Consider the following 23460-nt stretch of genomic DNA (forward strand, 5'->3'; position numbering starts at 1 on the left):
GCTTTCCCTTTCGCCTCCCTGCATTGTGCCTACATATGCAAATTAACTGCCATCTTGTTGGCAGTTAACTGCCAATCTTAGTTGGCAGTTAATTTGCATATAGCCCTGATTAGCCAATGAAAAGGGTAGCGTCGTACGCCAATTACCATTTTTCTCTTTTATTAGTGTAGACAAGAGTAAATAATAATACAACAATAAACTCTGTGTTTCACCTACTCACAACTGCAGACCAACTTTTTCCCATCCCCGTATATTATCACCTATGCTGTTTCATAGGTAAAATTTGACCTTCTGCAACTTTTACAAACACTCACAAAATTTGAGATCCAAAACAACATACACTATTGGTTCCATTTAATAATAACGTAGTCACTGATGATTAATGGAAGCTTACAGAAAATGAATAGTTTACATTGAAAGATGTATAAAAATCACACCCTCTCTCCACTTTTTTTCCCCCTAGAGTGCTCACTGCTTAAGGGACAATGAATTCCACTTCAGGTTCACAATATGCAGGTATGTTCCTAGAGTGGGGTGTAATATGCACAACTTTTCATAAACTTAATCACCTTTTATTAATTCATTTATTCCTAAAGTACATCTATAACAGTAATACATCAACAACTTTAGCTTATTTCTGTGTTTCATCACATTGAAAACATATTAAGTCCTCATTTTTCTATATATTAAAACATTTTATACACTTAAAATATTACTTATTAGTTACTGTTACATTGTCGGTTTAAAGGATAGTTTGTCTTTGTCATAAAATACTGCAATAAACCTAAACATTTATATTTAGAAAAGTTGTAGCATTTTAAAATCAACATATAACCAACCAAATTCTGTGTAGTTCGAATAATTAAGAGATAACTCTTTGGGAATACTATTTTAATGTAAAAGATTACAAATTTAAAATTACAAAATAAAAATTTAAAATTGTGGTTATTATTGGGCATCTTGATTAGACATCTAGTTTTTTCCATGCATCAGTAAGTAATTTAAGTTACCTTTAATGATTTAAGAAGGGAAAAAAAGCCAAGTATAGCAGCAATCTTTCACTGGGAGTTGTAAACAATTAAAGAAAAGTAACTTACCATGTTCCAGCCAGGGTAGAGGTAGTCTGTACCAACAAATTCAAAGTAGTGAGCAAAACCTTCCTTCAGCCACACATCTTCCCACCACACAGGAGTCACGAGGTCACCAAACCACTGCATTGGCAAAATGAATGGGTATGAGATAAAAATCAAACCTATACTTAAAATGAAATGTATTCAACTATGATTATCATAACTGGAATTCATTCTTCAATTGATTTGGGGATCTTAAAATGTGTTGTGGTAAGACTATTGATTTATTTGACTACTTGGATAACACTAGTTGTTTTTTTATATAAATGCATTCAGAGAAGAACAAAAATAAAATACTCAAAGAACACACACACACACACACACACATTTAAACTTTAAGAAAGGACTCAGGAGGGAAAAACTGGTCACAGTTGCCTTCAAATATTTGAAGACCTAGAATGTAGAAGAGGGAAAGTCTTGTGTCTTATGGTCCTACAAGGAACAAACCAAGACTAATGGATGAAAGTTAGGATTGATAGATGTGGGAGACCCTCCAACAGACTGAGGTGGCCAAGGATGGCAAATACTTCCTGAGAGGCAGTGAGTGACATCACAGGAAGTACTGAAGCATCGCCTTCCAGAGGCAGAAGCAATTCAGAGAAAACAGCAGCTGACTGAAGGGGCAAAGGGCTTTGAAGATGCCCTCACCTGATTCTCCCCAAGGTTCTATAATGAGGGGTTGGGCCAAAGAAATAGCTAAGATCCTTTCAAAAAAAAAAAAGGCATCATGATTAGCTCATGATGCCTTACTCTGAAGCCATTGTTGAAGTTCAGCAAAAGTTTAAAAGAATTCTTTTTCATTAAAGAAAAAGTACATTATATTCCAGGAGCCATCCTAAAGACGAGATTCAGTGATGAATTTGATCATGCAGCTGACACTTTGTTGTGGTGGCAGCGGGAACGAGGTGAGCTAGAAAATAAAAAATAAGTAAGCAAATGACCAACATAATCTCAAATCCTAATAAAGTGTGATAGGAATGGGGGAGGCATTGTCTTAGGTTGTAAAAGCAAGAACTTCCTAAGCAGTTGACATTTCAGCTCAGACTTTAATGATATAGGAAGGAGACAGCTGTGAGAAAGCCTTGGGCAATAGGACGCTATACAGATCTAAGCAACCCTGAATGTGAACACTCTAAGTGGCAATGAGTTATTTAAGAAATAAGAGGAAATGGTGGACAAGTATCAAATCATGTACAGACAGCTGCAGGAGCTATAGTAAAGGGCTCGGTGACTGAGCGTTTCAATATTAAAACTAATGAACAAAATAAACTGGCAAACAATATAGAATCAGAGACATGGATGCATGGAACAGACTGACAGCTGGCCAAGGGGAGGGATGTGGGAGGAGGACTGGATGAAAGGTGAAGAGATTAGCCAAAGAACATATGCATAGCCCATAGATATAGACAATGGGTGGTGATGGCCAGAGGGAGGAGGGGCAGGGGCTGGATGGAGGTGGGAAAAAGAGGGCAGGAGTGGGGGAGGGAGGGGGATATCTGTAATAGTGTCAAAAATAAAATTTAAAAATAAATAATATTAATTGACAAAAAATAAAGTATCATGCAAGATCTCTAAACTTAAATACAAATAAGAGGAAACTCTGAATATGTTGATCACCACAGCATAATGGCATTGAAAATATTTGTATTCGTGATCAAAATGCCTGTTTCTGCTTTAAATTGAAAGCCTGCCTTACGATTGTGACAATGTGTCACAGAGGAGTTCTAAGCAGAGGAGGCCTGTGATCTGTATTAATCTGAGGAATAGCAGGTACAAGAGCAAGACAGAAAGTGGGGGAAATGGTTAGAACAAGAACTTCGGAGGGGCTGGAGGTTTTTTAATAGAGAGGATCGTTCTTTGGAAACAGCAAAAAAAGGATAAAGGCAAGAGAGTATTTACTCTTCCTCCATCCAGGCCCTCAGGTACACAAAAAGTGAGGGAGAAATCTCGGGGCAGTCAGGTCCACCTCTTGGGCTGGAGGGAAGGACACATTCAGAAAATAAGATGGAGCTGCAGGGAGTTTGCTTCAGCAGCCGTGGAGGCAAATCATAGAAATAACAGTTGTTTTATTGAGCATGTGCTACGCGACTACCAGTATTCTAAGCGCTTTTCTTGGGAAAACTTCTTGAGTCCTCTCAATAATCCTCAAGTGGAAATACTATTACCGGCCCATTTTACACAGGAATCGGAGCCACAGAAGAGTTAAGAAACTGGCAGCTCCTAAGTGCCATGGTTGAGATGACAGATTCTTTAATTGGGAAGTCAGAGTGGCAAGGTCTGGGGGTTGTCAGGGAGGACTGGAGAGTGACCCCACTAAAGGAGGGGGAGACTGGTCTGAAGAAGAGGCCCTGGTGACGAAGGTGAACTGCGAGGCTGTGATGAAAGTTAACAAGTTTGTTCCATGATGCCCTTTGCCCTGACTGACATCAGAAGAAGGTTTTGAATGAGCGCCAACTGGACCTGGAAGCTTGGGGCCTCTGAGCGAAGCTCTTCCCGCAGCTCCCTGTGGCTGGAGAGGAGCCACAGGGGAGCCCGCCCGCTCCCTGGGCACCTTTCACAGGCAGCCGGTGTGGGCAGAGCAGATTAACAGCTGCAGGCAGGCCCTGCACACCTGCCCTGCGTGGGGAGAATGCTCATATTTATGTGTTTCTGTGATGTTTTGCTGTGACTGGTTTGGAGGTAATGATCAGTTACTAGGATTTCTTAAGCACTTACTACCCATCAGGTTTTGTGCTGAGTACTTGACATAAATTATTCCTTCAATACACACCAATCTTATGATATAAAAGAAAAACAATTACAACAAATAGGTGGGAAGAGAGGGGAATGTAGAAAATAATATGGTAATGATAGTGAAAATTGTTATGTATTTCTCCCAGCAACTGGCACATTCCTTCCTACTAAGTAGCCTGGCACTAACTACCGAGCTATAACAAGAAAATAACTCAGAATAAAGAACAAATTAAATCAGTCCTAGGAACAACGATGACATTACCAATGTGCCCTTATTTTGACAGAACTGTACTAGTAACTTGTGTCTAGGAATGTCCAAAAAGAAAAGTGCTTTTGTTTCAAAAAAAAAGTGTATTTTGAGCTGGAAACCCTTCTCATTAGTGCAGGAGAGGAGGCCTGGTTATCTCTGCCACGGATTCCTTTCAGTCTCTGAGGCAGGGAACACATGTCCAACCTGGCCAGCGTGACAGGTACAGACGTCCTACAGGCTCACTGCAAAAGGCTGACATTTAGGTAAGTGGTCATGTGGCCTGGACCCATTTATCATTAAGTCAGTATCCATGTACTAGCATTTAGCAGTTCACCTTCTTTAACTGACAGCATTTTTCATATCACTCGTTCTTAAGCTTGGCTAGCTTTTTAAAAAGGGTTTGGGGTTTCTAAAAAGCTGAAGTCATAGGTATGACATTTCTGGTGTTTTCATTTAAGAATTATTCGTAGTTACTGGTAACCAGGACCGGGATTGCTTTCTATGAGCATGAATGTTTATTTTCAGGGTTTTTTACCCTCTCACTAGAATCAAGATTTAAATAAGCATTGCAAAACCTCTGTAATGCTTCCCACTCATTGTAAGAAAGTGCATAAAATCAAAATGAAATTAATTTTATCTTAGCTTCACTACAAAGTTGGCTAATTTCCATATGAATTTCCACACATGCCCGGACAAAAAAATCTCAATCATTGGAGAACAAAGAGTCTCTGGTGGACTTAGTGAGAGAATTCCGAAGTGTCTGTGTGATGGGAAAACGGGAGTAACAAATTGATTTCAGCAAAAGCAAATTTTGACACGTACACAAAACTCAGCCGCATCTTGCAGCAATGCAATAAATCATCGCCCTCACTGCACTTACCATATATGCACACTAATAATCACAAGCAAAAAAGCGAGGTTGACAAGAAGTAGTGACTGGTTTGGGTCTCAAAAGAGGCAGTGCCGTCCCACGCTGCCACCAGGCTGAATGACAGTTGCTTATTCACTGTGATCAGTGTGTTTGCTTGTGTTTATGCGGTCACCTGAGAAAAGCGACATATCTTCTAGAAAGAACTGCACCGTGCTCTCTCTATAATTAAAGCTTAATTGGGAGGATAACATCTCAGGTCCTAACCGAAGTATCTGAAATCATTCTATATTCTCAATAATGGGCAGTGATACTTACACCTGATCCTTTTTCTCATACCTGGTGACATATCTCATGAACAATGACCATGGTGACATCCAGCAAATAAGAAATAGATGACACACTGGGATCCAGCAGTATTCTCTGTTCCACAAAAATACTGAGTCCCCAGTTCTCCATAGCAGCATACGGATGCTTAGGCACAGCTAAAAGATCTAGAAATAGAATAAAACAATTCCAAAGGCTTTAACAAATATACCAGATTTGAAAGTCATAGCCTAAAAAAAAGTCAAGAAATCCCAATTAGAAGGAATACTTGCTCTTTCTTAGGATTGTTTCCCCCGAAATTAAACTACCTGCCATTTCTACATGACAGCAGAAATATAGGCTATCACTGTCCACACAGGCCACGTCCATTCATCACAGTTCATTTTCAGACCCAATGCAGTCAGAGGCTGGAAGTATCAGCACCATTATTGATGGGCCCATCCTGATAAGTTTCAAAGAGTCAAGGAAACCAAATGCAGCAGGGGTCCACAGAGTCAGAAGACATAGTGCCTTCGACTGAAAATATATTCAGTTCAATGCAGTGAGTACCGTACTCTTATTTTTACCTTGATGTTTTTAAAAAGAAAACATGTTCTATCGGGTTAAAAATGCGATGTCATTTTTCTGAATTCTTAAATTCTAATTTATTTTTTGAGTTCCATTAAGAATAAAAGAAAATGTTACATGCAAATATAGAGAAAACTATGATAGTGAAGACAGTGGCCAAAGGACAGTTGAAGGAACATGCGAGCTTCGGTTCTGGTCCTGCCTCCACCATTAACTAGAGATAAGACATTGGGAAAGTACTTACTTTCCTGAGACCACAATTCCTTCATCTATAAAACAAGGTTATTGGCTTTCATTATCTTGAAAATCCCTTCCAACTCCAAAAATCTATGATGAGGTGATTCTAAGATTTGTGCTTATTTTAAAAGGTTATGGAGGTATTATAAACTTCTGTTAGGATGACAGTAAGTTCATGTTTTGATATATTCCCTCCACTCCAAACACATAGTGATGGTAAATAAAATATTAAAAAGGAAAACTAAAAAATATATGCAGGCTTGAAAATGAACCTCTCCATGGACCAGAAATGGTGCAAAAATGCAAATAGTGATTGGGTGGGAAGCCCTATGCCTGCTGTGTTCTGGCTCCAAAAGTAGGCAGTGGCAGCTGGGACTTGGTTCCAGCAGGATGTGCCTCAGCCAAAGAGACTTAAGCCCAATGTTTGATGCCGGGGTTGAGGTAGGGCATGCATGCTCATGCAAAGAGCTGCAAATGGCTGGTGCTCACTGTTTCCTGTGGAAGGTAGCAAGTGTAAGAACAGGGATTCAAACCCAGGCAGTCTGGCTCAGTGCCTTGCTCTTAATCACAATGACATAACATTTATAGTTTCTGGCCCAGAAGTTACACTTCCTAATATAAACAAACCCTGGAGTAACTCCCTAGAATGCCAAGGGGGAAAAAATGGTACAAAAATGTTACTGCACTATTTCTGTAAGAGTGGAAATGGAAAACTAAATGCCATTCATGAAGATAAGGGGCAAGGGAACTGTGAAATAGATAGAGTATAAAGGAATGCTATACAGCAATTGACATGAATGATCTCACCAACAGATGCTAACACTATGTGTATCAACATGGATAATCTGAAAAACATAATGTTGAGGGAATAATTAAGATATAAAATGACCCTTACCATATCTTACTTTAAAACAAGTAGAATAACACCATGTACTGGTATTGCCAGTGAATACTCACACATGCACACAAATACCAAGACAGATGGTAATGGTATATTGCACATATAATCACACATATTCTAATGATAAATACCAAATTCAGAATCACGATTGCTTCATGGAAGACAGAAGGAAAAAGGGATGAGAGACTATCTTTTAGGTTCCTGAACGCAATTTCAACTTGGAAGCTGGGAAGGGGTTGAACACATCACCAACAAGCAATTGCTGGGTGCCAGCTGAGTGAGAATTCAACTCAATTTTGACACCATCTACCTATCTACCTGAGGACAGACTCAGATTCCACAGGTTAAAAGCTTAGTCCTACAAGACTTCCCCCCAGCACACACCCAGGTTTACCGGTACTTCTGACAGATGCTATACATCAGAGGCTTCTAATGATACCATTCTAATGAACTAGTTATTAATAACAGAAAAGGAGCAAAGGGAAGACATTACACTGGGGGAGAGAACCACATAGAGGAGAGAGACACATGCTCAGTAAAGTTGGGATGACATAGAGAAAGTACTTGCTTGTCCATCATACCTGGAGCATAGATGGTGGCCAGAGCGGGTGTGGCCACTGCAAGCCTGTAGAAATTTGGGATATCTAATCTCCTCAACAAAGAAGCTCTGTCTCTCTTATGCTCTTGGTTCCTCTTGACGTGCTTGGCTCTTAGCTCACACGTGGCCTTCTGGCATCCTCCCATGTGGCCCACGGCCACGTGAACCCCGCACACAATGGACTGATGGGCGGCACTAGCCTGATGCTGAACTGGACCCGGCTCCAACATGGAAAGGAAACGCTGGACACTGGCTTTGCTTCCAGCTCCACTGAAGCCCCAGCTACACTTCTTCCATGACTGGACTAAGGGAATTGGGACTTTGGAAACCCAGGGATGTAAATTCACAAAAATCAAGCCTTCTACCACATCCATCCTCCTGTGGGAGCCTCTGGAAATGCTTACTCCAGCGGTACCCCGAGAACCCCACTCCCACGAGCAACTGGGAAAGGTGAGGCATGTTTTTCTCTGCTAATACTATGACCTCCTCTCGGGTTTGATTAGTTTGCTAGAGTGGCTCACAGGATTCAGAGAAACACTTAACTCACTGGATCACCAGTTTATTATAAAAGGATATAACTCAGGGAGAGCCAGAGAGAGGAGAGGAATAGGGCAAGGCATGAGGAAAGGCACAAAGCTTCCACACCCTCTGCAGGTCCACCCTCCCCAAATCTCCAGGTGTTTACCCACCCAGAATCTCTCGGAACTTTGTCTTTTTTTTTTTTATGGAGGCTTTATTACATAGGCATGATTGGCTACATCATTGGCCATTGATAATTTCCAGCCCCTCACTCCTCCCAGGAAGTCAGGGGGTGGGACTGAAAGTTCCAACCCCACAATCAAAGGGTTGGTTCCCTGGCAACCAGCCCCCTCCATAGGTGAATTCAAAAAGTTACATCATTAACATAAGACAACTTTATTGCTGTAATTGATTAGAAAATTTCAAGGGTGTTGAAAGCTGTGAGTCAGGAACCATGAAGGAATTAAATATGTGAAATATATATTTGGTCATCTATATATTTCTTATGAATCACAATATCACACACGAGGGATATCAAATGTGTCTTCAATATTACTTTTTTAAAGCAGGTGATGGGTACATGAGTGTTTTTTATACAATTATTATTCATTCTTTTATGTATGTCTTAAATATTTCATAACAAGAAAAAGAATAAAATTATGAACAGTCTTACAACATGGTTGATTTTATTTATGACTTTAACAAACATTTTCTCAGTATTTTCTGTGTCCTTAAGTCTGAGATGTATATTAAACTAAGTCAGGTATGGACCCTATATACTGGACATTTTGAATAAAGAATGAGAACTTGACAGCTTAGCACAAGAAATAAAGAAAGAATAAAAAGTTCTGTGAAAGAGAAAGAAAACAAATCTGGTTGGAGAGGTTCTTGAAAGAGATAATATTTGAGTTGGATTTGAAAATATAAGATTTCAACAGGTAGACAGAGGCACTGTATGTATTTATTTATATAAGTATATATTGAGCATCTCTTTTCCTCAATATAACCATTGTTCTCTACTTCAAGCTCCTTGACCCATTCTCTCATGGCACTTATATTCATAGGTGGGTGTGTATAGGACAAGGAGGTCAGTTAACAAGTAATAAATGAGTGAAAGAAATTTAGTAAATGATAAATGCTACAAAGAAAATGTAATAAAATAAGACAACAATTGACAGGTTGGGCAAGGTGGGTACAGCATGGTCAAGAAAGGGAATTGCATTTCATCAGAGATGTGACTCATGGTAGAAGCCAGCTGTTTGAAATCTGTGGAAGTGTGGTCTAGGAGGGGACAGCAAATGCAAAGGCCGCAAGGTGGAAATGAGACAAGCAGAAAGATTGTCACTGTGGCTGATGCATATGATGGAGAAGAACGTAGGTCTGAGGATTAGTACAAATTGCAAGTGCACAGCAGACATTCTTCCACAAGATTTTAAGTGGAAATCTTCCCTAAATACGAACAAACTAGGTGACAGAACAACATTGTGTCAACTCTGCCGGCCACCAGCAGATGGCAACAGCAGTAGCATATCTGGTGTCATTTCCTTGCAGGAACTTGTGAATTTGGGAACAATCTTTTAGAGCCAAGCCTGTTGCAGGACAGAGGCGCCTCTGTGTGCTGGAGTTCTCAGAGTCCAGAGTAATCAGGCCCCAAGACTACGTGAGCCAATGGGGCCACACACTGGGATTTGGACTGGCTCAAATGGCACAAAGAGAAGACTCCAGACATGGGCCAGATGCAGAGTCTGGGAGTTTGGGATAAAGAGGAAAGTACCCTTAGGGAGCAGTCCTTAGACAGCACAAGCCTGACCAGCAGCATATAAGCAAGGTGTGGGGAGGGGCCAGTTGAAGGTTGGTGCCAAAAATACCAGGCAGTGCTGGCCTAAGCAGGCAGCTGGCTTCCAGAGGTCTGAGGCCATGGAAGTGAAGCGTGGGTAACAGGACAAGAACTCCTGAGCAAATAGTTCTATTCAGATGAAGCAATTGAGGGGGAGTTGAAGGACTGGGTGAAAAGGTGAAGGGATTAAAAAGTACAAATTAGTAGTTACAAAATATTCACAGGGATGAAAAGGACACCATAGGAACACCATAGTCAATAGTGTTGTGATGACTAAGTAATATCAGGGGGATCACTTTGTAAAGTATATGATTGTCCAAGCACTCAGCTTTTCACCTGAAACTAATATAAAATCATATTTAATGTAAACTAATTGGAAAAAAAAGGAAGACAAAAGATAAAGAGTTTGAGAACAGTAAAACACAAAGAGCTCAGTAGTAGGAGGCAGCTTCTCAGACACAGACAAGCATTAAAGTTGGTACATGGAACATGGCAGCGGGGGGAGAGGGTGGAACTAAAAAAATTAGATTATGCTACTATGCACTTCATAACTTTTTCACAAAGCACTGAAGAAACTTGGATTTGTTCTAACTATTAGTAAGAGATATTTTAACTGTGCCTCTCTACACCTTCATAACTTAAGAAATATGATAGAATTATATCTTAAGAGTACCTGCATGAAGTATATATCCTTATAAAGACATCTACACAATATTCATAACAGGTTTACTTCCAAGAGCCAAAAACAGGAAATAAATCAAATGTTCATCAACAGGCAAATGGATGAAGCGTGGTATATCCATACAACAAAATACTATTCAGCAATAAAAAGAAATGGACTGTTGATACATGGAACACCATCGGAGAATCCCAAAAAGTTGCATGAGTAAAAAGGAAGAAAAAATAGACATGCTGTATGACTCATGCCATTTCTGTAATTCTAGAAAATGCAGACTAATCTATACTGTCTAGCAGGTAGTGGATGCCTGCAGACAAAGATGAAAGGGGTTAAAAAGACAGCAACAGGAAACTTTGGAGGGTGATGGATATGCTCACCACAGTGCCGACTTCATGGTACACACACCTTAAACCATCAAGTTGTACACTTTAAATATGTGCAGTGTACTGCATGTCACTGTATTTCAATGAAACTAATTTTTAAAATACCTTCAATCATTGAAGTATTCTTTGGCTTAACTTTAAAGAAGATCTGATTTATTCACAATGAATTAAATTAATTTTTGCAAAATAAATTTGTCATGAGGCTATATCCATTAAAATGTGCAACCATAACTTTAATATGCCTTGAAAACAGAGGTAAGAAAACTCTAATGTTTCAGAATCTAATTTACTTGGAAATTCAAAGAAAATCGTGGATAAAATTATGCATAGTAGTCTGCTTCCAATTAATTACTGCATTCCTAAAAACTGTAGACAGATAGCAAATATTCATATAATACTAGTGAATGTGATTACATAAAATCTAACTTTCTCTACTCGCTTCTTTCGATGCACTATAAGTAGCTCTCTATAAGATCACAATATCTCATGGAGACTTTCCTCTGTCTTATTTTTTTTATACTGCTGACAATTTCCATACTTTGATCAGGGTCTATTATAACAGGGCATCCATTTTTCCATCTACATTTTAGGTTAACTTTTTGTTGTTGTGTTTTTTTTCTTGTTTTTTTCTTTTTCATTGTCTGACTTTTGAAAATCAAAGTTTCCAGGATTTCCAACTCTGGGTTTTTTGCTTCTTAGGGTTTTTTTTACTTATTCTACTGGTTTTCTTTGAGTGTTCTCACCCACTCCAGTGTCATCTGTCACCACCCACATGCCCAGACAGCTCTCTTAGAGCTCTAGAGGAAAATGCCTAAGCAGTAGTAGAATGTGACTTGATCGCCCTCTCTGTACCATTCCTTCAGCAATCGCCCCCTTCCCTTTAATCTGGCTTAAACCTTCAGAAAGCCTTGCAGCCTCCTCTTTCGCACTCTGGGGAAAATCAGTTGCCATGAAAAATGTCCACTAGCCTGACAATGCCATGCTAAGAGGAATGCGGAAACCACTGGAAAGGTCCAAAGAATAACCAAACGAGGCCTCACAGTACACACAAACAGAAAGCCAGTCTCCAGCATCACTGGCAGTGCTCTGATGTATAAGTCTGGAAACTGGAAATATACACTAATACAGTCCACATTATTAAGTAACCACTAGAGGGGAAAACGCGTGTGCACTATCAGGCGTCTCTCTGCCACAGGCACATTCTGAGCTCACAGATCGTCCTAATTTGTCATGCAGAGTAAGATTCATTTCCAGCTGCGGGCTCATGCACGCCCTGGCTCCCGTATGCGAGTCTGGTACCCTCCAACTCAGATGTTCTCTGCCACATTATCAAGCTCACATTCTCTGCTCTAAGAGTGGCAGAAGTAGAGGAGATACATTTGAAACGTGACCTCAGCTACTTGTCACTTGTCCTGCTTTCTCTTGACACTCCCTTTTCCCTAAGACAGACACTCTAGAGTCCTGGCTTTCCTTCCCAGTATTTCTTCAGCAGCCAGTTTTTGCCTTCAAGCTGTCCACACCCCAAACTGTCACTTCATTTTGAATTTGCAATCTGTTTATCTAAATATTTTGAGACCACTAAGAGAGTCCCTGCTAAGGTCAGAAACCCAATGCCCCAGACTTCAACCTTGAGCCTGAAAAAGAATGTAAGATCCTGGAAGACAAGAAGCTGAACACTGAGGAAGTATTACCCTGGAGACTCAAGAGCCCCACCTGCCTATCCAGGCAGAAAACAGCTGCTGCCAAGCCCGGAGTCCTTGGAAAGCAACACTGGTCCCTGGTGACTGTGAGATTTTTTGCTCAGAAAATCTAAAGGGCTACAGACGAATTAATACTAGAAGTTTTGTTCTCACAAGAGGAAAAAACCATAAGGCTTTCTCACGAGAATAACAGACTTCTTATTTACTTGTATAGGTAGTGTATTTCATTCATTCATTCATTCATTCATTCACTCATTCACGAATTTTGTTGTCTTTACTCAGAGGAGACTGACAAGGACCCTGCTCTCACCCAGCTCACATTCCAGCTGTGGGGGTGGAGAGAAGATGGATGGGGTAGGGAGCCAAATCACACCCAGATACATAAATAATCAACACAATATGTGATTGCCATTGGGATGTGCGGGAAATAACACAGGTGTATGCAAAGTGTAATGGGGGTTGACATGAGGATAGTTCGAACCGAGTGACCCGGAAAAGGCTCTCCTAACATCTACACTGAAACACCAACCCAGCTGAACTGCAGCTGCAAGGCAGGTCATTATTTATCTCAATGGCAGCATTTCCCGTGCCTAGGATAGTACCAAGCATATGGCTGATATTCAAAAATCAATTGCAAAATAAACGAATAGTATGTCTTGTGATAACGAGTCATGCTGAACAGAGCTCACTAGCTCTGCTTGGTATTACAAACCAAACAGATGTGTAACCATTACCAATACTCTTCCAAGAAAAAGTATAAAATTCTTCAGTCTGGTCACCCTTCCCACAGTTTTACTCTCTGCCATGGGAAGTGCTCAGTTGCTCCTGTAAGTCACCTCCGCATCCCCTTGCTGAATATCCCTAAGATGCACTCTCTCCAAATTCACAGACACATTCTCAATTCTTTGCTCTGGTCCCTCCCGGGCAAATCCAACTTGCTCTCAAATTCCTAAGCTTTTGACCTGCCTCTGACTTCTGTTTCCTGCCTCACTTCACCCTTTAAGTTTCACCCTCCACACTGTCTTCCACGCTGTACTCTCACAGCATCTCAATGACGATCCAAGTCATCTTCCCAGCACTGCTATCCAGGTCTGCTTGGCAGAGGGCAGAGGGCAGGGCAGTGGAAAGGTGCAGCTTGGATGTCCACACTCTCTGGCATACAAACCCAGGTCTCACAGTTAGGGGCTGTGGGACCTTGAGAAAAGTTTCCGTCTCAACTTCCACTTCCTCATTGGTACGTGGAGATATTAATGACACCTCCCCTGCAGGTTGTCGTGAAGATTAAATGAGATGGTTCATGCTAAGCACTTAGTTCGAAGCGCAAGACATGCTAAATCAATGCTGTCACTACTTGGAATCTCTCCAGGTCATCCCCACCTTGGGGAATCAAATGCATCACAGGCCTTACCTTGGGAGAGGAGGAGTCTTGTCCTTGAACACAGATGAAGTGTTGGTTTAGTATGTTAGCTTAGGCACTTTGATTTCTGAATTAAAATTTTATTTTATGACATGATGCAACAGAGAACCTACCTAAGAATGAGTGAAGGAGAAAGCATCATCGTACATGTCTATATTATCATTCAGGAAGGCCAAATAAATTTTAAAGCTACAGCAGGTAAAAAAAATTAATAAGTTGCCTTTTCATTATGCCATGACTGTCACTTGCTCAAGATATTATTTACATATACATTTATGCTTAAATATAAAAAAAATAAAAAATAACACTCCTTGTTCGGACAGTTAGCATATGTGGCTAGTCAAAATACAAATTGCATTTGAAATAGCAGCATCAATGAGATAAAATTCATAGAAGTCAGCCATTATTGGTATTTATTAACATGAAAGCAACCAATATTTTTTCCTTTCCAATGCATTCTCAGATTTTTTTTTTTTACTCACAAACAGATTAGGTTCTAACTGGCTGTTTTTAAGTGCATCTGAAAGAGGATTTTAAGCCTCACTGTCCCTGGATGCATTTCCACCAAATTTAAAAATGAACCAGTCCTACAGTGTTTTAAAACAAAACACACTTTTCTCCTGATATATTTTCTACTTGGGCATTTTCTCATCAGAAAATACTAGTTTCAGCTACACATTTTGGTCTGTAGCAGAATTTTCATCAGTTCTACTTGCATTCACAAGCCTAGCATTTAACTCCTCAAACTCCTAGCATTCTGAATTAGCATTAGGTCATAATACCATCATAGGCTCTCACTGTTTCTTCTGATCCTTCTGCCACACACTCAACACTTACTGATTACTGTCCATTGCAAAGAAGGAGCATTTTCATGTGTTGCCTAATTTCTTTTTTACCTGAAAAAGAATTTCTATGCCAAAGGACTGATCCCATACGCACAAGGAATATTTGCCATTTCCTCGCCCATTTAGTTGTTAAATTAGCTCCACTTTAATTTTCCTCACCCTATTCTGCAACTTCTTACTTTCAAAACTCATGTTCTTTGCCTTAATGGCCATGATTAGGCATAGACATAGAAAACACACTCATTGACCCCTGTCCCCATCATTCAGTGACAGGTCAATTTGACTGACGCTTGTTATAGAACAAAGGTTTGCTTTATCTAAGAGAATGCAGGTTGAAAGTAAAGGTTGCTCTCTGTTAAGGTTTCATTCATGATATATTTCCATGCATTCCTGAAATACTTATGCATTACCTAATATAGGCCAGTCTGATCCGAGCACTGGATATATAAAACTTGAATGATAAAGATACAGTCCCATTAAATTCTCCTGGAGCTTAAAAACTAATGGGGGGTACACACAAGTTAAAAGTATATATATTATAGACACACATGAGGGAAACTGCAGTATAGTGTAGGTGCTACAATGAGGACATGGTAGAACGGGTGCAGCGCAGAGCAGAGATTATGAACGTGGGCTCTGAAGCCAGGCAGCCTAGTTCAAAACTCAATTCTGCTACTTAATGGGGCACATTACTTACCATTTATGCCCCTCATTTTCCTTTCCTGTAAGATGAAGATGATTATAATTGCAACTATTTCATAGGGTTACTACCAGAGCTATCATTGAAAACACAATTCTCAAGGGTCCCTCACATTTGCTTTTTGTTCCAGACTATCTTCTTCAGGATCTCTGTGTGGCAAAAATAGTGATAGTTTCCTCTCCAATGCAAAGGACAGTCACACATGCCATCATTCATAAAAGAATCAGATTCCCCAGGCTCAGAGTTCCTCATCCGCGATGTAATCCATTGCCTATGCAGGTTATCACCCGAACCTCTGCATTGCTGTTGGGAATAGGGTCTCAGGAAACTGGCACATAAAAAATGCTGATACTCTGGCTGATGCTATAGCTAGAGAAATAGTTTTTTGTCTCTAATTCAGGAGTTGCATGTCTCCTGCGAACATTCATGAAACAACGGTAGGTAGACTTGTCAAACTTGCAAATAGGGTGAAGTAAAATCTCACACCTTTCACAGTTCTTGACAGCTGTGTGAGTTAATATCTGTGAGGTGCTTAGAACAGCAAGCAAGTGGTAAGTTCTCAATAGCTGTTAGCTATTGCAACAAACAGAAAACAAGCCCATCCAAAGACATCCATGTCCTCCTTCCCAGAACCTGTTAGATTACTGAGCAAAAAGGATTTACGGTCCCAAATGGAATTAAGGTTGCTAATCAGCTGACCTTAAAATGGAAGTGTCCTGGATTATCCAGGTGGACTCCACATAATCACAAGGGTCCTAAAAAATGAAAGAAGGGGGCAGAAGAGACAGTGTCAGAGTGATGTAATGTGAGAAGTGCTCTGGGAGCCATTGCTGGCCTAGAAGATGGAGGAAGCAGGAGCCCAGGGATGCAGGCAGCCTCTAAAAAATAGAAAAGCCAAGAAAATGTATGGATGCTCTCCTAAAGCCTCTAGCAAAAGCAGTGTCAAAGTGCCAACCCTTAGAACTGTAAGATAGCACATTTGTGTTATTTTAAGCCACAATGGATGTGGTAGTTTATTACAGCATCAATAAGAAACTAATAGACTATCATTATGATCATCAGCATCACTACCTTTATCACTAATACTTTATTAATAAAGATGTCACATTACTATACTATATTACTATATTACTGTCATATATTTTTACATATGTTATATTACTATAAATACTATATTACTATATTACTATGTAATATGTATTAATATGTGTAGCAAATTACTATATTTTATGCTAGCATATATTACTATGATATTATTATATTTTCATTATTGCTATATAAAAGAGGCCCCAAATTTTAACACAAGAATGTGGAAAGGCTTCCTGGAGAAATCTGATTGTGAGATCTGTCAAGTGAATAGGAGTTAGCTGGAAAAAAAGTATATTTCAGGCTAAGGGTGTGTACAAACAAGTACGAGAGGGCATGGGACGGGAAATTCTGCTGTATTGCCATGGCGACACGGCAGAAGTTCCCGCCCCGCTCCCAGTGGCCTGACGTCCACCCTGGGAAGTTCCTGCCCAGCATGGCACTTTCAGTAAACAAAAACTGGATCAGTTGGTTGAAGCATTGTCCCATACACCAAAAGGTTGTGGGTTTCATCCCCAGTGAGGAATCTTAAAAAAAGATCAATATGGCTGTAGACATGCTCAATTTGAGTTGCTTCTGGGACATTCCAATGGTGAGGTCTGTGAAGTCTGATGTGTTGGGGAGAGGTCCGGGCTGAGGGAGCGGATGTAAGAAGTCATCAACATGTATATAGTAGACTAGTAGCCTGATGCATGAAATTCGTGCAGGGGGTGGAGGGGGGTAAGTGGGGGGGCCAGACCGCTCAGCCTGACCTGCACCCTCTGTCATGTTCTGGGACCCTGGCCGCTCCAGGCCTAGGTGCAGGCCTACAGGCTTGGGGCGGCCTGGCTCCTGAGGCCCCATTTTATCAAGAGAACAAAGTCGGTGTTCGTTACAGCCCTCACCGAACCCAGTACAGTGCATCTGTGCATACAACTGCCTCGTTTGTGTGCCTGCTTCACCCTACTGAATTACTAACATCTTGAGGACATAGCTCTGTCTTATCCTGCTTCACCTTCAGTGCCTGGCCTGGTGCCAGGGACCTGAGAGGGTTTGCTGAGTGAGTGAGTGAATAATGAGTGAGTGAATGAGTGAATGAATGAGTGAGTAAGTGAATGAGCAAGCAGCTATGGGACGGGAAATTCTGCTGTATTGCCATGGCGACACGGCAGAAGTTCCCGCCCCGCTCCCAGTGGCCTGACGTCCACCCTGGGAAGTTCCTGCCCAGCTCCCAGCAGCCCAGGCCCCTCTCCCGACTGCATAGTTCCCACCCTGCTCCCAGTAGTGGCCCGGCACCCCGCTCCCTGCTGCTTAGTTCCCACCCCACTCTCAGCAGCCCAGGCCCCTCTCCAGGCTGCTTAGTTCCTGCCCTGCTCCCAGTGGCCCAGGCCCCAGCCACTCCTTCAGCAGAGGCCAGAGCAAGCAGGAAGCTTGGCTTCCTCCATTGCGGGGGCAATCAAGCCTCCTACTTGCTCCAGCTTGGTGACTGCCAGCCGCCATCTTGGTTGGGTTAATTTGCATATAGTCACTCTGATTTGTTGGTGGGCATGGCTTGGGCATAGCGAAGGAATGGTCAATTTGCATGTTTGTCTTTTATTAGATATGATTATAGTCAATGATGAGCATAGAAGAGAGGAAGAAATCTGAGGAGCACTGAGACTTAAGAAACAGGCAGAGGAAAGGGGAAAATATAACAGGCACTGTCATAAGACAGGGGAAAGGCAGGAGAGTGTGACATTACACCATTCAAGAGTAGTAATCCAGCCCAGTTGGCATGGCTCAATGGTTGAGTATTGACCTATGAACCAGGAGATCACAGGTTATGGTCAGGGCACCTGCCCAAGTTTTGGGCTCAATCCCCAGTGGGGGGCATGTAGGAGGCAGCCGATCAATGATACTCTCATCATGGATGTTTCTACCTCTCTCCTCCCTTCCTCTCTGAAATCAATAAAAAATTAAAAATTTAAAAAGAGTAGTAATCCACTCAAAACAAAGGCATCTATGAATAACTTAAGTATATTTAGAAAACACAGATATCATATACCCAAGAAGTTAAATACTGCTCTCAAAGAATACTAGCTTACCATTCAATACCATTCTCAACAGATTTTCCAAATGAACTATAAAACTTTTACACAGATATAATGCTAAGCATATCATGTGTCAGGTGTCAGCACCATCACTTGGAGTGGGGAAAACAATACTCGGCTATTTGGTGAGTGGTAGTTTCTAGGGTGGGTCCATTCCACATCGAGGAACCCAGGAGTCTTTTTTATTTCAAGTCTCAAGTAGCTGGGAGTCACCTCCCAGGTTTGGATAGCTCTTTGACTCTCTTAATTGACAGATTCACACTCCCAGCAGAAGAGAGTAGGAAAACAGTACTCGTTATAAATGAGCATTCTTAACTCTTGAAACTTGGAGTTGTCAGTAAAATGTGTTTCCAAATTCATGTGCACTTTAGACAGCCCGATTACAAAGTGGTTACCTCTAAAAGAAATTATTTATGTAGGTTTGGTAAAGTGGAAACAAAGATTCATTGTGCCTTAAGGCTAGTTCCTCTTAGTATAAACTGTGCGAATAGTGCACATAAATTTCAATAAAAAATGCAAACATATAATTCAAATGTTGGAGTCTTTCCTTAAAATGGTGTAGCATAAATCTCAAGGAAAATCAAATACCTGTTGAAGTCCCTGGGAAAAAAATTCACTAAAGCTCAATAGTTGTTCATTTTTTTATCACTTCTTATTGCAATACAAAGTATTAGCTGATATTAAGTGGCAGCTAAACAATTGGTACATTTTCAAGAGCTAGTAGTACAAAGAGAAGAGACCAACATTTACAGAGAATTTTAAAGGTCCCTAGGGAAATCTCTGGTTGATGTTTGGGGTAATGAAGGCAGAGTTGAAAAGGGAAGAAAATAGAGTTTAAAAATAGCACAATTGTAGAAACAGAAAACGTGGTGACATTGTGTTACTTCACTAAATTTTGACAGTAGCTCAAAGCTAATTTGCTTGTAAAGGAACTAAAATATAACCTTATCAATTTAGTCCTTGGCTTATTACTAACAGGCTCGCTTTTTATCATCCAAACCCCAGATTTATGGTTTGAAATAGCATCAAGTCACTCAACGCCAAGAAGAAAAATGAAGTCATGTCCCATTCAGAGTGAACTATGTATCAGATAGGAGGTATTGATCAAAACATGAACCGTGCCTTTCATTATCAAAGGTACCTGATGCTTTATGATAACCACCTTCTTGACAGTACAAAGAAACCACCTTTTCCCAACGTTTTCTACAGGCGAGTTTCTGAGAGCTTCTTTCAATGAATTTTTTTCAAAACCTATTACTGGTATTCCAAACAGTTTCAAGTTCAATTCACATTAGATCAAGAAATGAAACACAAAAAGAACTAATAATGAGCCAGAGACTGAACTGAACCCTGTGCTTCTCCAAGCTCCAATATCTAATGGGCATCACTAAGTTGCACTCCTAAAGTATATTTTGTAGGAAGGAAAACATTTTGTGCACCTAATGGGGAAATGCTGAGAAGAGGGGATTTTTCTTTGTACCCATCATAAAAGTGTTTCTCCTAATGTAAATACTCAGGTAATTGACATGATGGAGAATTGCCAGAAGTCGTTTTCCTAGCACCACAGTTAATAGAGCATGAGAGTTCTATAGCTCAAAACGATGTGGAACTGATCACCGTACACTTGTGGCAGGGAGACTACCATGAAGAAAATGGTACCACCCTTCTCATTATTTCTGTTTCTTCTTGTCCTCCAAATACACTATGCAAATTTTTTACTTGTCTCTTATTCTTGGAACCTGTCTGAATAGTTATTAAAATGAAAACCTGTATTCCGTGGAGGGCTGCACTAAAATGCGCAGGTCCGAGAACACTGGCGTTTCTGCTCCTGTTTCCCAGTACCATTTGGGATATTCCAGTCCTGGATGGGGGCTGCTACCCTTACAGCCTGACTGGCTTCCAGCCTGGGCAGAAAATGCTACAAAGTGTTTGGATTTCTCTAAGAGCTAACTACCTCAAGGAGCTTGTGTCCATTTTCCGGATCTCAGTGAACTATGTATGTATATGTATATATGTATGTACATATGTATTTATAATTCTATATTATACACTGAGTGGCCAGATTATTATGACCAGCCAAATTATTAGGACCACCCCATCAATACAATGAAGTGAATTAGTTATTCAAATAATAATAATAATGCCCTGACTGGTTTGGCTCAGTGGATAGACTGTTGGCTTGTGGACTGAAGGGTCCCAGGTTCAATTCCGGTCAAGGGCATGTACAAATTGGAGACATTTTATCTTGGTAACTGCAGACAGAAAAGGTGTTAGAACAGGCCTTTGGCTTTCATATCCCGTATGATGCAGTGTATGGCTAATTTGCCTACATAATCTGGCCGGACATAATAATCTGGCCACTCAGTGTATAATACTTATATAATTATCCTATCTAATAATAGACAAATATGGTAATTAACCATACCTCCAACACTCTTCACATTGGCTAATCAGGGTGGAATGCAAATTAACTGTGAACCAAGATGGCAGCCAGCAGCCAGGCAGCTGAAGCGAACAGGAGGCTTGCTTGTTCCAGTGATGGAGGAAGCCAAGGTCCCCCGCCTGCCACTGCCGGCCTCTGAGCTGCACTCTAAGAAACAATGTAGCAATTATAGAAGCTAAACAACCCCCAGAAACCTGCTTTCAGCCAGCCGGGCCTCAGAGCTGGAGCTGCAACAGTGTTTCAATTATAGAAGGCAAACAAACCCAGATACCTGCTTTCAGCAGCCGAGGTCTCAGAGCTGGAGCCAAGCCTCAGAGCTAAAGCCGGCTCTCAGTTCCAGTGACAGCCATAGAAGGTAAATAAATCCCAGAATTAAAAAAAAAGAGAGAGAGGTTGGGAGCTTCAGTCACCCGCCAGCCTGAAAACGTCCCTCAGCCCCTCACCCAGACTGGCCAGGCACCCCAGTGGGGACTTCCACCCTGAAGCGGGTGTGACCAGCTGCAAACAGCCATCAGCCCCTCATCCAGGCTGGCCAGGCACCCAAGAAGGACCCCCACCCTGATCCGGGACACCCTTCAGGGCAAACCAGCTGGCCCTCACCCATGCACCAGGCCTCTATCCTATATAGTAAAAGGGTAATATGCAAATTGACCCTAACAGCAGAAGGACTGGGAATGACTGGTCACTATGACACACACTGACCACCAGGGGGTAGGTGCTCAATGCAGGAGCTGCCCTCTAGTGGTCAGGGCACTCTCACATGGGAGGAGCTCTGCTCAGCCACAAGACAGGCTGATGGCTGCCAGTACAGCAGTGGTGGTGGGAGCCTCTCCTGCCTCCTCAGCAGCGCTAAGGATGTCCAACTGCAGTTTAGGCCTGCTCCCCACTGGCAAGTGGACATCCCCCGAGGGCTTCCGGGCTGCCAGAGGAATGTCTGATTGCCACCTTAGGCCCAATTCCCCAGGGAGCGGGCTAAGCCAGCAGGTGGTCATCCCCTGAGGGGTCCCAGACTGAGAGAGGGCACAGGCTGGGCTGAGGGACTCCCCCTCCCCCTCAAGTGCACAAATTTTTGTGCACCAGGCCTCTAGTAGAATATAAATATACATACTGAACAAAAATAAGTGTATATATTACATAATATTACATATTACATACAGTGTGAAATTAGCTGAATTTTGGTGAATTCATTGAGTTTTATGAATCTATCATTCATTCTAAATTCATGCTGGAAGTAGACTGTGCTGTATCTCATGTAATGTAACTTCAGGCAGATGGAGGTATTAAAACCAGACCACAGTTGTGGGTTTTGTCTCACAGGGTCCAATTTAATAATAATAACTAATAATATTTTTCAAAAATCATCCTCCAGGTCTTCGGGTTAGCTACACAACTACAGTACTTATAACTTCTCGGCTGCTTTTACGCCTGACCTGTTCTCTACCACCCCTCATCAATTGTTGACTAATCAGTACGTTCTCCTATTTCACGCAGTTGCCAGCAGCAGCTCAGGACCTGCTCCCCATCTGCTAAATCGGAAGATGCAGTTTAATGAGATCCTCAAGCAATTCGCACCTGCATTAAAGTTTGAGAAGCACTGACTTACTTCTCTCAACTCTTCCATGGTGGGGCGCTTTGCCCCAGGGGTTGTATAAGACATCTATGAACGTGTAAAATTAAATTCCAATTTTTATTAGTGTTTATTGTGGTCTGATACAGATATGCTCCCCTGGTCGAATTACCAAGGAGCTTGAAGAGAGAGGAGTTGCAAAGATGCCATACCGGTGGCACCTTCCTCATTTCTCGTTCAACAATCTGGGGCTGGTGGCAGTGCGGGAGCACTGGTTACATGGATTTATGGATTGTATTATCTAGTATAACTAGTCTAGTGCTTACTAATAAAATAGGTGGCTTAAAAAGACTCCTGGGGGGAGAAATAATAGATTGAGATTAAGACGAATAAATCAAAGCCACTACAAACAATTAAATGACAGAGCTCCCAGCTCTTCAAATCTAAGTAAGGATAACTAATGTTTGAAGCGCACATGAAGGGCCAGGTACTTTCTAAGTAATTCATATGAATTAACCCAGTTAATCCTAACAACTCTTTGAGACAGACACTACCCATAGCTCTGTTCTGCAGATGGGAAACTGAGGCACACAGACATGATGTA

General features: G+C 41.3%; 1 protein-coding gene across 1 annotated transcript in view; it reads right to left on the minus strand.

Annotated features, from left to right (window-relative positions):
• Positions 1-23460, minus strand: part of TRHDE (thyrotropin releasing hormone degrading enzyme) — a gene marked incomplete at its 5' end in the record, with an annotated part of 386911 nt that overhangs the window by 191375 nt on the left and 172076 nt on the right. The window contains 2 exons of the mRNA XM_006759751.1: positions 1098-1211; positions 5321-5475. Of these exons, the coding sequence (XP_006759814.1) occupies positions 1098-1211; positions 5321-5475 (269 nt within the window). The remainder of the gene's footprint in view (positions 1-1097; positions 1212-5320; positions 5476-23460) is intronic.

This window comes from Myotis davidii, unplaced genomic scaffold (genome assembly GCF_000327345.1).
Source record: "Myotis davidii unplaced genomic scaffold, ASM32734v1 scaffold54, whole genome shotgun sequence".
Taxonomy (NCBI): domain Eukaryota; kingdom Metazoa; phylum Chordata; class Mammalia; order Chiroptera; family Vespertilionidae; genus Myotis; species Myotis davidii.